This window comes from Garra rufa, chromosome 2, assembly GCF_049309525.1.
Source record: "Garra rufa chromosome 2, GarRuf1.0, whole genome shotgun sequence".
In the NCBI taxonomy this organism is placed as follows: Eukaryota; Metazoa; Chordata; class Actinopteri; order Cypriniformes; family Cyprinidae; genus Garra; species Garra rufa.
In genome coordinates, this window is record NC_133362.1 from 6,716,861 (window position 1) to 6,734,980 (window position 18,120).

The window sequence follows — 18,120 nt, forward strand, 5'->3', positions numbered from 1 at the left end:
TATTTGTCACACTGGAAATGTAAGATCATATTGGGTGCATTGCATTGAGATACATTACGCTTGTTTGTATACTGCACATACAGACAGATAGGTAGGTCTTCTGGTTATTTCACGCATACAGAATGCATTGTGCATAGTGAAGATACTGCAAAAATAGTACTAGCAGCATGATAGTATATCATTGCAAATAAATTAAATGCAATGTAACTTTTTTAATTAAAGTGCAAAGTCTCTTCTAGCACATCCGAAACAAACCTAACATTTGTGTGTATCTCTCAACACTTCTTAAGATATAGTTTAATGCATAACCTGCACCAGTCTGGTCCTGTCTGACCTAGTTCAGCTTTAAAAACACTAGTCAGACCTCCATGGTCTCCAGACGGAGAGATGTGCACCACCCCAGACGAGACGGTGTTGGAGTGGCGTGCGTGTGACGAGGGAGAGAGCGATGCCAGTTGATGGCTTAACGGGATGGACTTTCCCTGCTCTTATTCAATCGTCTGTCTAATCCGCCCTCCTAATTGAACTGACAGCGCGGTTGTCATGGTGACACGAGGGCACGGATTTGAGCGTGGTGCGACTAGACGGCAGGGATTTATTTGCCTGTTTGCTCGATGCCATTGACCTGCTTTCTGTCGTAATGCTGGGCTTCATCTGTCCCTTTTACATAAATGCATTTGTGCCGTTTGGCTTAACGGTGTGCCAACTGTTGGCGCACGATTAGGGATGATGTCTGAAACAATAGCATGAAACGCGAATCCATATGTGACCCTGGACCACAAAACCAGTCTTAAGTCGCTGGGGTATGTTTGTAGCAATAGCCAAAAATACATTGTATGGGTCAAAATTATTGATTTTTCTTTTATGCCAAAAATCATTAGGAAATTAAGTAAAGATCATGTTCCATGAAGATTTTTTGTAAAATTCCTACTGTAAACATATCAAAATGTAATTTTTGATTAGTAATATGCATTGTTAAGAACCCAATTTGGACAACTTTAAAGGTGATTTTCTCAGGATTTTGATTTTTTTGCACCCTCAGATTCCAGATATTCAAACAGATGTATCTCGGCCAAATATTGTCCTATCCTAACAAACCATACATCAATAGAAAGCTTATTTACTGAGCTTTTATATTATATATACACATCTCAGTTTTGTAAAATTTAACCTTATGACTGGTTTTGTGGTCCAGGGTCACATATGATGTCCTTACAACGAGAGCATCCACACAAGTGCAGTCCAACCTAGATGGATTTATTTTTTTGCTTTATTTAAAAATATTTTTTAGTTGTATTTATTTTTGTATTTTTGTATTTTTTTTTTTTTTTTATATATGTATTTTATTTTATTGTTGTTATTAATTATTTATTTATTTAATATTGTGTATTTTTTATTTAAATTTTCTTTAAATATTTGTTAAGGTTAGGCTTAGATATACATATTTGTTTTTTTATTTTATTTTATTATGTTGGTCCAGTTATGGATTTTTTGCTGAAAAAATCACATGAAAGATGGATCCCGATCATTTTCATTTTTTTTTTTTTTTTTAGCAATTTCATTTATTTTTGTGTGTGTGTGTGTGTGTGTGTGTGTGTGTTTTCGTGTATATAAAACATAAATACGTTAAATTTGCCATTGCATATTTTTTAAAATAATTAATTAATTTTTTTATTGAATTTGTTTTTGTATTTGTTTTTGTTTTTTATTCCTTAATTTAATTTTAATTGCATAAAATTATGAACGGTACTATAACTCAAAGATGAAGTCCATAAGGTAAATGCGTACCTCGACGCTAGGGGTCAAAAAACAAAAAATCAAGTCAAGAATCTGGGTGTGATTCTGGAGTCAGACCTCAGTTTCAGTAGTCATGTCAAAGCAGTAACTAAATCAGCATACTATCATCTCAAAAACATTGCAAGAATTAGATGTTTTGTTTCCCATCAAGACTTGGAGAAACTTGTTCATGCCTTTATCAGCAGCAGGGTGGACTATTGTAATGGTCTCCTCACTGGCCTTCCCAAGAAGACCATTAGACAGCTGCAGCTCATACAGAACGCTGCTGCCAGGATTCTGACTAGAACCAGAAAATCAGAGCATATCACACCAGTCCTCAGGTCCTTACACTGGCTTCCAGTTATGTTTAGGATAGATTTTAAAGTACTTTTACTTGTTTATAAAGCACTCAATGGCCTAGGACCTACATACATTGCAGATATGCTCACTGAATATAAACCTAACAGACAACTCAGATCACTAGGTTCGAGTCAGTTAGTAATATCAAGGGTTCACACAAAACAAGGGGAATCCGCTTTTAGCTATTATGCCGCCCGCAGTTGGAATCAGCTTCCAGAAGAGATCAGATGTGCTAATACATTAGCCACATTTAAATGCAGACTCAAAACTCATCTGTTTAGTTGTGCATTTATTGAATGAGCACTGTGCTACGTCCGAACAGATTGCATTATTTTATGTATAATCATTTTACTGTATTAATTAATTTGAAATCATTTTCTTTTTTTAAATCATCTTAAATGTTCTTAATTTTGTTTTTATTGTTGTGATTATTATTTTAAATTTTTATGATTTTTATGCTATTGTGATTTTAATTCCTTTTTATGTACAGCACTTTGAATTACCATTGTGTATGAAATGTGCTATATAAATAAACTTGCCTTGCCTTGCCTTGCCTATAAAACAATAGCATGAAATGGAAGTCTGTATGATGCCATTTTAATTTTTTTTTAAATAAATATTTTTATTTTATTTTTTATTTTAATTTTTTTGTAACTAACATTATTTTTATTGCTTTTTTTATTTTTAGATTTCATTATTTTTTGGTTTTAATTATATTTTGTATATATTTCTTGTTTATCTTTTAATGTATTTTTTTTTAATTTAATTGTTTGCACACAATTATGGATAATACTCTAAAACAATAGCACAAAAGTCCATATGATACCATTACAGGATTAGTTTTTATTATTATTATTATTATTATTATTATTATTATTATTATTATTGTTTTTGTTATTATTTTTATTATTATAAAAAATATTAATTTTTTTTATAACAACATATATTTATGTTTTGTTTATTAGTTTGTCAATTATTTAATTTTTACATAATTGTAACACAATTATACATTATACTCTAAAATAATACGGTGAAATATAAATTCATATGATGCCATTAATTACATGATTTATTTATCTATTTTTAAGTTTTATTTATTTTTTATTTATTTTTTATTTTATTTTTATTTATTATATTTTAATTTTTTTTTTTTTTTTTTTTTTTATAGTTTATTGTAGTTTTTCTTTATTGTTGGCACACAATTATGGATGGATGATACTCTGAAACATTACCATAAAACATAAATCCATATGAAGCCATTACATGATTTATTTACCCATTTTAATTTTTTTTTTGTTATTTTTATTTTATTAGTTTTAGCCATTTGTTTTATTTTTTAAATTTTGTATTTTTTTTTTTTTTTTACATATTATTATTTTTGATTTTTTTTATTTGTTTAGTTTTATTTTAAATGTTTTTTTAATTGTTGGCACAAAAATATGGATGACACTCTGAGACAATACCATGAAACATGAATCCATATGATTCCATTACAGCAAGAGCATCCACACAAATGCGCAAACTAAATCCAAACCAGGCAGATACTGATTTCAACATGCTTTCAATGAAATTCCCACTGAACTGGTTTATACAAATGCAAATAAAGGGCAGCGATGCTTTCCTGCTTGGCCCTTCATAGGCAATAGGTTGCCAAAGCAACACTGTCACCTCTGGTTCCATGGTAATGGATGAGCCAAAGAAGGGTTTTCCCTTCGTCTCTAAGCAGCCCGTTGGCTCCTCAGGGCGGAGGTGGGCGGTGATGAGAATGAGACCGGGTCATCTCAGTCGCTCTCTAGAAACCTCAACAACCCTCAGACACAAGAGCCTCTCCTTGAGCCGGCGTCGCTCAATGACTGCCACAAATACCAGCAGACGAGTGCGACAAACGAGAGATTATGAGGGAGATTAGAGAAGAATATGGAGGGAAAACATTCAAAGCTTGTGCTTTTGAAAAATAGTTGTGAAAAGTGAAAAAGCTTGAATTTACCTAATTACTAATGTCTGGGATGAGTTTGATCCCAATTATCAGTTATGTTATTTGTTTTAGATTTTTCTATGCAGTTTTTGCTCGTAGTTCAAATAATTTATCACTGTTTGTTATGAGTTTGAGCTGCACTGATCTTAGTGCAAGCTGTTATTTTTTTATATGTCAATATTAAAATCATAATCTAGTTTGTGTAAAAAAATAGTAAAAAATGTTAATTTCATATACATTAAAATTATATAATATATTGTATTATATATATAATAATGATGATGATTATGATAAATAATAAAAAGTGAATTTAGGCATCATTAAATTTGAAAGTATGAATGATGTTTTTTTTTTTTTTTAGATCTGCTATTAATTTTAGTTAATTAGTTTCAGTTTATATTTTATTATTTTTTGTTTTGTATTTTTTTGTTTTGTTTATTGTTTCTGCATAATTATGGATTATACTCTGAGACAATACCGTGACTTGTGTGAAAAATTAATGAATGAAAACTGTTCTATTACAGTTATTTTATGTAATATTATTTATATATATATATATATATATATATATATATATATATATATATATATATATATATATATATATATGTGTGTATATATATGTGTATATATGTGTGTGGTATTTTGTTAATAATATATATTATTATTATTGTTATTTAAAATCCAGGGGGTAAAAATAAAACCCTGTAATTTATGAACCCTGAATTTAGGTGTATTTTTCATTTGGGAAAAATATCTATTATTATTATTATTATTATTATTATTATTATTATATAAAATTCACACAAAATAAATGTGAATAATAGTATTTATTTAATCTAAATTCTAATTATGTAATATATCATTTTTTTATAATAATCATTATTGCTGTTAATATTATGTAGTTATATATTAATTGTAGTAGTAGTAGTAATAATAATAATAATAATAATAATAATTATTATTATTTATTATTATTATTATTATTATTATTATTATTATTATTATTATTATTATTATTATTATTATTATTATTACTACAGATAATAGTATTTAATACAAATTTTAATTATGTAATATATTGTTTTATCGTTTTTAACAATCATTATTATTACTATTATTATGTAAAGTTATATATTAATAATAGTAATAATAATAATAATTATTACAAAATAGTGTTTAATATAAATTCTAATTATGTAATATTGTAGTATAAATTATTAATAATATTCTTTAATATTTAAAAATGCACAAAAAATAATTTTGTTTATTTTTGCACAGTTATGGTTGATACTCTGAAACCATAGCATGAAATGGTAATTACTTTGATGCAAACACATTTTAGTTAATTTTGTGGCTTTTATATTTTAGATTTTCTATATATTTTATAGAAATATATTAGGGCTGTCAAACGATTAATCACGATTAATCCAAATCCAATCACATCCAAAATAAAAGTTTATGATTACAAACTATATGTGTGTGTACTGTGTGTATATATTATGTATATATAAATCAGGCGTGCCGTAGGTGTCCTGAAAAGTGAAGCCAAAAGTTTTCGATCGCCCCCCGGTGGCTGGCTGCAGTATAGGTCATAAACCCCGCCCTCTCCATGTAATCTAATGGGACGTGAGCCAAACTAAATAATCGAATTACACGGCAAATAATTTTTTTCCAAAGGTGATTTCCATCGTGTGAGGTAGTTCTTATAATGCTGATTCATGCTCAGGTGTTCGTTTTTCTAATAAGTTTGCTTTTAAGTAGTTATTTGATGCTATAAAAACGGGGTGTGGTGTCATGATTGTGATCGTGCGATTGGGTCTGCGGGAGTTTGGGCGGGACTTTGACACCGCGGCTCCGCCTCACGACTCTACTGCGCATGCTCTGGCTCCAAACGAACCTCTACTGCGCATGCTCTGGCTCCAAATGACGTAACTTCCCCCAAGATGGTAGCGGCCATATTGAGCTGTTTTGGCTTCACTTTTCTATAGTGGAAAGAAGCGGAGATGCGTTGTCCATATTTTTTACAGTCTATGATATAAATACACACACATACATGTTTATTAAAGAAAAATATTTATAATTCTTTATATAATCTAAATTAAATACAAGTATAACTATTCATACATATAAATATTATTTTAAGCTATACATGTATGTGTGTGTTTATATATACATAATAAATATACACAGTAAACACATTTAGTATGTAAACATAAACTTTTATTTTGGATGCGATTAATCGTGATTAATCATTTGACAGCTCTAAAATATATATATTTAAATTTTTTAATTTAACACATTGCAATATTTGTTTTGGATTGCACTCAAAATATTGTCAACAAACTTTTTACAATCTTCATTTTATGTTTGGATTTCAAGTTATCTGTGAACGTGTTGCTTTGCTGATTTTTTTTTTGCATCACTGTAACTTGTTTTTAACTTCTTATTTTCTGTTTCTCTCTTCAGCAGACGTCCTTGATTTAATGGGTCCAATCATCGGGATGTCGCCGGATAAGAAAGCAGAATCCCCGGGCGTGGCGGAGGAGCGGACGGGCCTGCGCGGGGTTTGCGGGACGTTGCCCGAAGCAGAGTGCGCCGCCAGCCCTCTGGCCACCAGCCTGGACCGCAGCTCCAGCTCAGGAGACGAAGAACTCACCAACCTCAACTGGCTCCACGAGAACCTGCTCCAGAACTTCACTCTGGGTGGCCCCGAGGCCCAGTCCAGCTCCAGCCCGCTCTTCGACATCGAGGGCACCAACGGCACCTCCGTCATCTCCTCAGCTGCATCGCACGCCGGAGAGTCCGTCAAATCCAAGCCGCCGTTTTCCTTCTCTTTGCTCATATACATGGCCATCGAACAGTCGCCCAGCAAGTCGCTGCCGGTGAAGGACATCTACGGGTGGATCCTGGAGCACTTCCCGTACTTCTCCAGCGCCCCCACTGGATGGAAGAACTCTGTTCGACACAACCTGTCCCTCAACAAGTGCTTCCGCAAGGTGGAGAGGAACCTTGGGAAGGTGAGCGGTGCAAAGTTACACGTCTTATTGAGTCATTTAACTAATACTTTTAGGTCTTCTCCTCAAATTGAAGGTGAAGTTCTTCCAAATCCAATATAGCTTTGTTTTATTACACTTGGCTAAAACTAAAACAATTTAAAAACATTTTTGTTACTGTTATTTCATATATATGTATAAAATATTATAATATATAAGATATTTTATAAAATGTGTAAAATTTTATAAAATGTGTAAAAAATGTGTGTGCCGGAAAGGCACAAATAGCGTGTTTTTTTACGAATACTTATTTCGAACAAATACTTGTAAAAAAATATTTGTATTCGGGAACAAGAAAAACTTTATATCAAAAAGCTGCGTTTCCTCATGAGACCGCAGTCAGTGCATGCCTGAGTGAGTGAGTGACATTCAGGAGTCGGGGGGAGGGGTTAAAAGAGATGACTGACACAGGCTGCTCCACACAGCAACAGAGAAGACTCAGCTGGGTGAAAAAAAAAATTCACTGCATCACTATTTTTGTTGAATAGATTTTTGTACCTTAACTGGCTTCTGGATGCAGTTTATAGCTTTTGGGAAGCAGAGTTTGATCGGGAGGTTATTCCATTAGGGGCCGTTCACATGCGCGCTCAAGTTGGTTGTTTCACATGTAGACGCGCGGTATGCGCGCTCATAATGGAAGCGACGCGCCGCATCCAGATAAATACATCTCAACTTTTCAGAATGCCACAAGCGCAGCGCAGGTCATGTGACCAGAACCAACCAATCAGCTTCACCCTTTCCCTTAATAACATTGAAAAACAGCCAAGTTGGAGGAACAGCTTATCATATCTGTACAGGAATAACCATTTTAAAATAAATTTAATAGCAGAGCTACTGCAAGCGATTTTTAATGCTGGAAATCCATTTATGCTTTGCTGAAGCTTCCGAGTCTTCATTGAGAGATCAGGTCATGGTTGCTTAGCAACGGCAGACGCCACGGGAAAGAAGTTCATTCATTCAGAAGAACAGTTCTTTTAAGTATTATTTGTTTTTATTCCGTCTGTTCAGCGTCCTCCAACAAGGACGGGTGGTGGTGGGGTTCATAATGTTCACAATGGTATTTTATTAGTTGTTGGTTTAACCATGGATTTCTTTTCAGTGGCGTTCCTTGTTACATGTTCAAAAACATCAACCAATATTGCATATACATAATTATTATAATGGATATAATTAAAGAATACTTACACTATAACGTAAATTATAAGTGTAACGCACAAAAAAACAGGATTTTACACCTATTTTGAATTTTACTCGAATACAAATACAAATACTTTTCCTCCCTCAACAAATACAAATACAGATACAAATACCGGCTGCTTTGCACACCCCTAGTGAGTACCGATCGAGTCATAAAATGTGATTATCGGCCGATACCAATCTCTGGCCGATCGATCGGAGCATCCCTACTTTTTAGTGCGGTTTGCTTCTGAGGCAGAGATTAATTTTCATTTAGTTTGCTGAAGGGCAAAAATCTCTCAAATTAAAACTAAAATAAAAATGAAGAAAGTATGTAGACCTTAAAAACCCCAAATACTAATAAAATAAAATGAAAATGAAAGTACGAAAAAAAATGTTTCAGTTAGATGTCAAACAGAGTGGCAACATTTCTGAAGTATTGAAATAGTTAAAATTAAAACTGAAATAATAAATCATGAAAATGAATAAACATTACATAGACATAAAAAGAACTTACAAAAATGGTGAAAGCTTTGACAAAAATAAAAAGGAAATGGAAAATATACACAAAGCCATTCAAATTCTATTGATACTGAAATGTGTCTGGTCTAGAGTCTGAGGCGTGACTGTGGCGCAGTGGTTGTAGCGAGTGCAAGTGTGGCGATTGGGTTTTGGCGATGATGAGATAAAGAGGTGGGGATCCAGTCAAGGTCACGGCTCCTCCCTGAGAGCAAACACACTCCCATAGCCGCTTATCTCAGACCAGCGATCCTCCACAAACACACACACCGTGAGCAAAGACAAGGGAAGCAGCAAAACAATTCTACTTCCTGAAAAGACAGCAGGCTCGTATAGAAGCGTATAGTGATACAGAGGCCTAAAAACTATTTGGGAAGTCTAAAATATCTGAATGCCTGAATTCAATCTGTTGAGAAAATATCAAGGGAAGTGTCTCAAATACTGCAGGATCTGTTCTCTTTGTTGTCAGTTCTGCTTAGTGGCTTTTAATCAAATGCTTGTTCTGTGGTTTTTAGTGGAAGTTTTCAAAACTTTTCAGACTCCAAAATATGAAAAAAAACCTTTTGTAGAATATAAAGGTAGTATTATATTTTAAGACACATTTATACCGTGAGGGGAAAATAATGTGATGTTATAAAAAATAATAATAATTGGCTTTTATGTTGCCATTGTGCCAAATCTAAAAGGCGTGACTAGTGCATGACAAATCATTCTTTTCAGTGACTTTTTATGCTCAATTCCCACAAAATATAAATAAAAAAATAATCTTTTAATGACCTTCGATTTTAAACACAAAAATATATATATTGCACTACCTTCTTTCACAGAAAATAAAAATAATAGACACAAAATGTAAAAATATATGCAATTTTGATAATGATAAGAATATGTTGTCGGTATGCTGAAGCTTGAACAAGATAATAAAAAATGCATAACAATTACAGTAATGATGGTTTTGCTAATGAGTTAAATATGCTGTCTGTGCTAAAGCTCAAAAATATTAAAATATGATGAACATGTTATGAATTCAAATAGTTAATTAGTTTTAATGGCTTCTCATTACTGCAAAAACAAAATATAAACAAATAAATATATCTTGATTTTAATTACCTTAATTTAAATAATAATAATAATAATAATAATAATAGATTATTATATTATAATATGATTTATGATGCAGTATTTTGTTTCACAGAGTTTTTTCAATTATTAGAACAAAAGTAATAAATATAAACATTAAAACTAATTATCAAAACAAAATTACTAAAACTAAAATTCAAATGAAAAAATATAAAAATCAAACTTCATCTCAGCTAAATACTATTAAATGATTAATTGTTTTAATGGCGTCTAATTCTCATTACTGCAAAAACAAAATATAAACAAATAAATATAATATAAATTTAATCAAAATAAAATTGCTAAAACTAAAATAAAAAATATATAAAAATACAACTTTATTTAAAAACCAAGAAAACAATTTTATTTTTAATTTTAATTGTAGTTGAAATTAATAAAACCAACACTGAAATAAAAATGACAAAATAAACAGCAAAATTACTAAAATGAAAATGGAAAAATATTTAAAAAAACCGTATAATGTAAAACGTATTTTAGTTTGAACCCAATTTTAGTTTCATTTAAATTGAAGTATTAAAATTATTCAAACTAAAATAAAATGATACAGTCATTTAAAGATCAAAAACTAATAAAAATGACTAAAATTAAAAATATAAAAAAGTTGTAGTTGAAATTACTAAAATTAAGCTAAAAAATAAATATTATATAAACATAAACCAAAAACTGATAAATTTTTTTTACTAAATTTAAAAGTAAAATTAAAAGTGAAAAAGTTTTTTTGTTTATTTCATTTCTATGTAACCTCTAACATTTTTATATGTGATTTAGGCTTTCAAATTTTGGAGCAATCTTTTATTTTATTTCTGCTCCACTTTTTTATTTGGGGTTGAGTACAGAAAAGATCTTGTTGCAAGCTGGGTTTAAATTTGAGTTGTCCACATGAGCACCACAGCTTAATGTGCACTGACCGTTAGGCCACGACTGATGATTTTTCTGTACAGTCAGTGTGGTTTCCTGTGATGTTGATGTGCATTTACTAATGGCAGTGAAATGGTGTTGGCTGTAGCTGTGAGAGGTCAGCGAGAGCCCATCCGTCAGACAGACACACTCAGCTGGTTTCACATGACACTGCCTGGTTTCGGCTGCCATGACAACGTTTCCTCCTTCCTGTTTATGAGCAGGCTGGTAATCTGAGTCAAGGTTATAGGCCTCCTCCTCCTCCTACCTATTCCTCTGTGTTTCTCTCTCTCTCTATATATGTACAGTTATATACATTAGATTTTGCACAAAGAAAATTAGATGTTTCATGAGCATTGAGATTTTTGCATGATTTTGTGGTAATTCATTTTAATATTTAGTAATTTTCAGTAAAAAAAAAAAAAGCTTAAATACTGCAATGCAATGATTTGTGTTAAAATCTGAATACATTAATGTGATACTACAAATACTACCACAATGCATTTTGTTTTTGTATATTGTTATACCTTAATATTAGTAGGTAATATTATAATTTTATAATAAAATTTTATATTAAAAGTTATCAATGTTATAACAACATAACAAATAGTACTATTATTATTATTAAAAAATATATAAATATAAATGTGTTAAATTAATTGCATTGTTTACATGCATTGTTTATTTTTGTTAATAAGGTTTAACAAGAACAAATACTATCACAATTTATTGTATTATAAATTTGATGCACACACATATATATATATATATATATATATATATATATATGAGATTTTTAGATTTAACAAGAACAAATACTATTACTATTATTTGTTATTTAATTATTTTGTGGTAATAAGGTTTAACAAGAACAAATTCTATTACAATTTATTGTATTAGAAGTGATATATATACATTATAAATGTTATTATTATTAGTATTATACATTGTTTATGTACAGATTTTTGTGTCAATGAGATTTTAGAACAAATACTATTATATTATTTAAGTGCATTTAAATATATACATGTACATGATTATCCATTGTTTATTTATTGTTTAATTATTTTGTGGTAGTAAGGTTTAACAAGAACAAATACTATCACAATTTATTCTAATATAAATTATATATGTTATAAATGTTGTAATTATTATACATTATTTATTATTTACAGATGTTTGTGTCAATGTTATTTTTATATTTAACAAGAACAAATACTACTATAATTATTATTTTTTTTATGTATGTTATTATAAATATGTATTTATTAATGTATTATTATTATGCATGATTTACATATTTGTTTGTGGTAATACAATTTAACAAGAACAAATACTATCACAATTTATTTTATTTTATGTAATTTTTATTATAAATATGATTTAATTATTTTAATAATATTATACATATATGTTTTATGTAAAAATGTTTCTGGTTAAGTTATCAAAACATACTGAAACAGATTTTATTGTTAAAATCTGAATAAACTTAATAAATGTAGATGCATTTTAATTTTTAAATGTACATTATTAATTATTTATTTGTATACATATTTATTATAATTATTAATACACATTATATTTTTATTTTTATTAATATTATTTCTTTTTTTATTTATTTCTTTTTTTGTGGTAATGAGATTTTAACATTTTACAATAATGGCAATTCTGGAAGAGTGTAATCAATTATCATTAATTGTGGAAAATTTTACAATGCAAAAAATCTTTTATAATCCAATAGTTTTTTTTTTTTTTTTTTTTTTTTCATTCAAAATATAATAAACAGTTTTGTGGTTTTAAGGTATAAGTCTGACCGGTCCTCTCTTTGTGCATTGTTTTGCTGCTTAGCAAATGGACAATGAAAATCTTTACCAGCATCTTTTTTTAGATATGTTAAAGCTTAATACTTTGAACACCCTTGACTCCCATCAAAATCCATCCACTGGGTGCAATAATAATTAACTATTGCAGTAATTATGAGAACTCATAGATCAGATCCTGTCATAAACAGCCTACGTGCCGTTAACAGCCATGTTGTGATGTTTATCGGCCGCTTTTAACCACTGCTCGTAAACTCCCAGCAGGGTCTGCATTGCCAATCACATGCTCAGATGATCACATTAAGACACTTTGAGCAGCGAGATCCTCTCAGGCTGCTGTTAAAATGTCCGCCGGGTTTGTCTTTTTCTTTCTTTGTGTCTGGAGTGCTATCGGCCGATGCATAAAAATGGTGCTTCATGCACACCTCAGGTTTTCTGAACATTTGAGCAATGTACAGATTCTCATTAATAAGAATGTCTGCAGTGCAATGGTTTTTCAGTAAATGCACTAGGGGTGGGCGATATGACCTAAAATTAATATCACGGTATTTTTCATCTTTTGAACGGTGACGGTATAATATCACGGTATTACTTTTTTTGGTACATTTTGGGAGGAGTAGCCTGTCCTGTCCCTTTAGTATGTGAATTAAGTTAATATTTGTATAATATGTGACCCCGGACCACAAAACCAGTCATAAGGTTAAATTTTACAAACTGAGATGTATACATCATATGAAAGCTCGATAAATAAGCTTTCCATTGATGTATGGTTTGTTAGGATAGGACAATATTTGGCCGAGATACATCTATTTGAAAATCTGGAATCTGAGGGTGCAAAAAAATCAAAATACTGAGAAAATCACCTTTAAAGTTGTCCAAATTAAGTTCTTAACAATGCATATTACTAATCAAAAATTACATTTTGATATATTTATAGTATGAATTTTACAAAAAATCTTCATGGAACATGATCTTTACTTAATTTCCTAATGATTTTTGGCATAAAAGAAAAATCAATAATTTTGACCCATACAAAGTATTTTTGGCTATTGCTACAAATATACCCCAGCGACTTAAGACTGGTTTTGTGGTCCAGGGTCACATATAATAAGTAAATGGTAGGTATCCTTATCAAAAAGAGACATGGGAGAGTATTATGCGTTCTCAACATATTTATTTTGTAAAAAACCTAAAGATCTTTCTTAGTGTACAACAAAACAAAAATAATTTGATATTTTATTTCTGCAATATTTAAAACCTTTAAATAGCTAGGGAAAATCAACCCATAGCAACAGTTTAAAAGTAGAGCAATTCTGTGGGGAAAAACGCGGACTTGGCAACCCTGCATCCAACACGAGCTGCTGGAGTTAATGTCATTGCCCATTGCACACGAGTACGAAATTTTCGTCCGAGAATTTTGCACGTTAAAAAAAAATACAGGTTATGTTAATCGAATTTACACATTGCCTCTGAAACTTTCGTCCGTCATAAAACAAATCGGATCGTGTTTGATTTTCTGCATTTTCGCATCCATAATAAGCATTTTGATAAGGATGAAAAGCGCATACAAAAATCAGACTCAGTGTACAATGACCTTTAGATTTGAATGATCACGGGTCGAAAGTAAAGAGAGATTACAAACATAGACTGGAGGATTTGCTGCAATCTTGTGCTCACTGACAAATATCTATTATAAGATGTGCTGCTCCCTTTACACAGAGTGTAAACAGCGCGAGCTCTCATTTAAAAGTGATTTCTATACCCTGCATATTGGAAGTGCGAAAATCATATACAATATTAGTTCGCCTCGCGCCCGCTCAATTTGTGATCCGCTGTGTAAATCCTTCAGCTGGCCGACCAGGAAAAGTCCCGGTCGTCCCGATTGCCACTCCGCCCCTGGTATAGGCTACAGGCCTGACCTTCACGATGTTTCACCAGTCGTTTAATGGCCACTCCCCTTTTACCTACCACCTGCAAAACTGATACGAATATGTGACCCTGGACCACAAAACCAGTCATAAGGTTAAATTTTACAAAACAGAGATGTATACATCATATGAAAGCTCAGTAAATAAGCTTTCTATTGATGTATGGTTTGTTAGGATAGGACAATATTTGGCCGAGATACATCTATTTGAAAATCTGGAATCTGAGGGTGCAAAAAAATCAAAATCCTGAGAAAATCACCTTTAAAGTTGTCCATATTAAGTTCTTAACAATGCATATTACTAATCAAAAATTACATTTTGATACCTTTACAGTAGGAATTTTACAAAAAATCTTCATGGAACATGATCTTTACTTAATTTCCTAATGATTTTTGGCATAAAAGAAAAATCAATAATTTTGACCCATGCAATGTATTTTTGGCTATTGCTACAAACATACCCCAGCGACTTAAGACTGGTTTTGTGGTCCAGGGTCATATATGTTTTACTTTTTTATTTACAACAAGTAGGGGTGGGCGGTACACCGGTGTCATAGTCATCACCGGTGTGACATTGCGCCACGACATGGATTTTCTAATACCGTCAATAATTTTCGCACTTTCAATATTCAGGGTATAGAAATCACTTTTAAATGAGTGCTCGCGCTTTTTACTTTTACTTGCGATTTTGCGATAACGCACACTCTGTGTAAAGGGAGCAGCACATCTTAGAACAGATATTTGTCAGTGAGTACAAGATGTCAACAAATCCTCCAGTCTATGTTTGTAATCTCTCTTTACTTTCGACCCGTGATCATTCAAATCTAAAGGTCATTGTACACTGAGTCCGATTTTCATATGCGCTTTTTTTTTTTAGTTTTCTCATATTCACCATCCTAATCAAAATGCTTATTATGGATGCGAAAATGCAGAAAATCAAACACGATCCGATTTTTTTATTTTTATTTTTTTTTTTATGACGGACGAAAGTTTCAGAGGCAGTGTGTAAACTATTAACATAACCTGTATTTTTTTTTAACGTGCAAAAATCTCAGACGAAAATTTCGTGTGCAATGACATTAACTCCAACAGCTCGTGTTGGACGCAGGGTTGCCAAGTCTTTTAAACTGTTGCCATGGGTTGATTTCCCCCAGTTATTTAAAGGTTTTAAATATTGCAGAAATTAAATTTCAATAACAAATAATTTTTGTTTTGTTGTACACTGTTAAGTAAGATCTTTAGGTTTTTTGCAAAATAAATATGTTGAGAATGCATAATACTCTCCCATGTCTCTTTTTGATAAGGATACCTACCATTTACTTATTATATTCTAAAAATATTAACTTTATTCACATACTAAAGGGACAGGACAGGCTACTCCTCCCAAAATGTACCAAAAAAAAAGTAATACCGTGATATTATACCGTCACCGTTCAAAAGATGAAAAATACCGTGATATTAATGTTAGGTCATATCGCCCACTCCTAACAACAAGATATATAGTATAGGCTAAGGACAGGTATTCAGACCACAACTGAACGTTTGAAGAAAATTGAATGCCTTATTATTTAGAATTAGCAATTATTGATGTAAATGCAGCCGTTCAAGGCACATAATTGATTTATTACGGTATTGACGGTATTAGAAAATCCATGTCGTGGCGCAATATCACACCCGGTGCTGACTATGACACCGGTGTACCGCCCACCCCTAAAATGCACCTAATATAACATTCTTACTTGCTTATCTGACTGTGTGTGTTCATGTTTTTCTTCTAGGTTAATGGGAAAGGCTCTCTGTGGTGCGTTGACCCCGAATACAGACCCAATCTGATCCAAGCCCTGAAGAAACAGCACTTTCCCACAGCCCACTCCTTCTGCACACCCCCTGCTTCCCCACCCAGGTAACACACTCACATTAACTATAGTACTGCAGATGCATTATCAGCTTTAGTTTGATGCATGGAAACCGGCCCTGTTAAAGGATTAGTTCACTTTCATAACAACAATGTACAGATAATGTACTCACCCCCTTGCCATCCAAGATGTTCATGTCTTTCTTTCCTCAGTCGTAAAGAAATTGTGTTTTTTTTTTTTTCAGGAAAACATTTCAGGATTTCTCTCTTTATAATGGAGATGGATGGCGCCCCGAAATTTGAACTTCCGAAATGCAGTTTATATGCAGCTTCAAAAGGCTCTAAACGATCCCAGTCGAGGAGGAAGGGTCTTATCTAGTGAAACGATCAGTTATTTTCGAAACCAATTGACAATTTATAGGGCTGGGTATTGTGACCAATTTGGCAATTCGATTCGATTCTTATTTTTATGGTTTCGATTCGATTCGATTTCGATTCGATATCGATTAGCTATCAATATTTCATTTAAAATGTTAGTTTTGCAGACATGGGATCCATATTTTGATATAAATGCTGGTAACTGAAACTCTCCTACTTAAGTTTATTACTGAAATACACATCTACATTAATAATAGGGTGCACACAGTTGTTTATTTTAAACAACTTTTATTTTAAATGAACACTGTAACAAGAAGTCATAAATATGTGCATCCATTGTACACCATGTAAACAAACTGCAAAATGCACATTACCGTAAAAAAATAAAAAGACTAAATGTGCAACAGTGAAATCTATTAAGAACTTCAAACATGTTTAAGAAATAAAACATTTTTCTAAATTCAAAACAGGCCCATCATAAAGCCCTTGTCTGCATATACAAAACATTCTAACTGTCCATAAAACTAACAGTTCTTAAATACAGCCAAATCATTTTTGATCACCAGATTTTTCTGCAAAAAAAGCAGCTGATCAACATGTTCTGATCTGATCTAAGGCAGCTCCTTTGCGCTGTGATTAGATCACCAGCGGTTGAGAAAACTCTCTCAGCAGGAACACTAGTGACACCTTCAGGACGAGAGGTGTATATTCATATCCTCTTACGTGAAGCACGTGCATTAAGAATCGATTCGGGGATTTCCCAAATCGATATCGTTGCATAAAACTGAAGATCGATTAAAATCGGAGAATCGATATTTTTTACCCAGCCCTAACAATTTATATACTTTTTAACCTCAAATGCTCATCTTGTCTCATCTCTGCGCAGTGAATGTGTAGTGAGTAGAATCCGGCTCAATGCAGTTAGGGTATGTCTAAAAACTCCCATCTCGTTTATGTCTTCAATGTCAAAATCGTCCTATAATGCTGTTTTTACCTTTTTTTTGTAAAGGGCGTTTGAGTTTCTTTGTAAACACTATGTCGGTACTTTTGCAGCGATCTAAGGTGATTTTGAAATTAGGGAAGATACGAGATGGGAGTTTTTAGACGTACCCTAACTGTATTTACCTGAATCACACAGACTTCGCATGCGTTGCGCAGAGAGGAGACAAGACGAGCATTTGAGGTTAAAAAGTATTTAAATTGTCAATTGGTTTCGAAAATAACCGATCGTTTCGCTAGAT

At 31.9% G+C, this 18,120-nt stretch overlaps 1 protein-coding gene across 1 annotated transcript; it reads left to right on the forward strand.

Annotated features, from left to right (window-relative positions):
* Window positions 1-6,591: 6,591 nt before the first annotated feature.
* On the forward strand, window positions 6,592-16,553 carry foxn2a (forkhead box N2a). Its single transcript, XM_073833603.1, has 2 exons — window positions 6,592-7,131; window positions 16,425-16,553. Exons 1-2 carry the CDS (start codon window positions 6,598-6,600, stop codon window positions 16,551-16,553), a joined length of 663 nt encoding a protein of 220 aa, XP_073689704.1. The 5' UTR covers window positions 6,592-6,597.
* The last annotated feature ends 1,567 nt before the right edge of the window (window positions 16,554-18,120 follow it).

Excerpts from the sequence above, each read along its gene's own strand:
- foxn2a (XM_073833603.1), top strand. The coding sequence starts at position 6,598 with ATGGGTCCAATCATCGGGATGTCGCCGGATAAGAAAGCAGAATCCCCG. Across the intron at positions 7,132-16,424 it reads TGGAGAGGAACCTTGGGAAG|GTTAATGGGAAAGGCTCTCT; the intron begins GTGAGCGGTGCA and ends TTTTTCTTCTAG.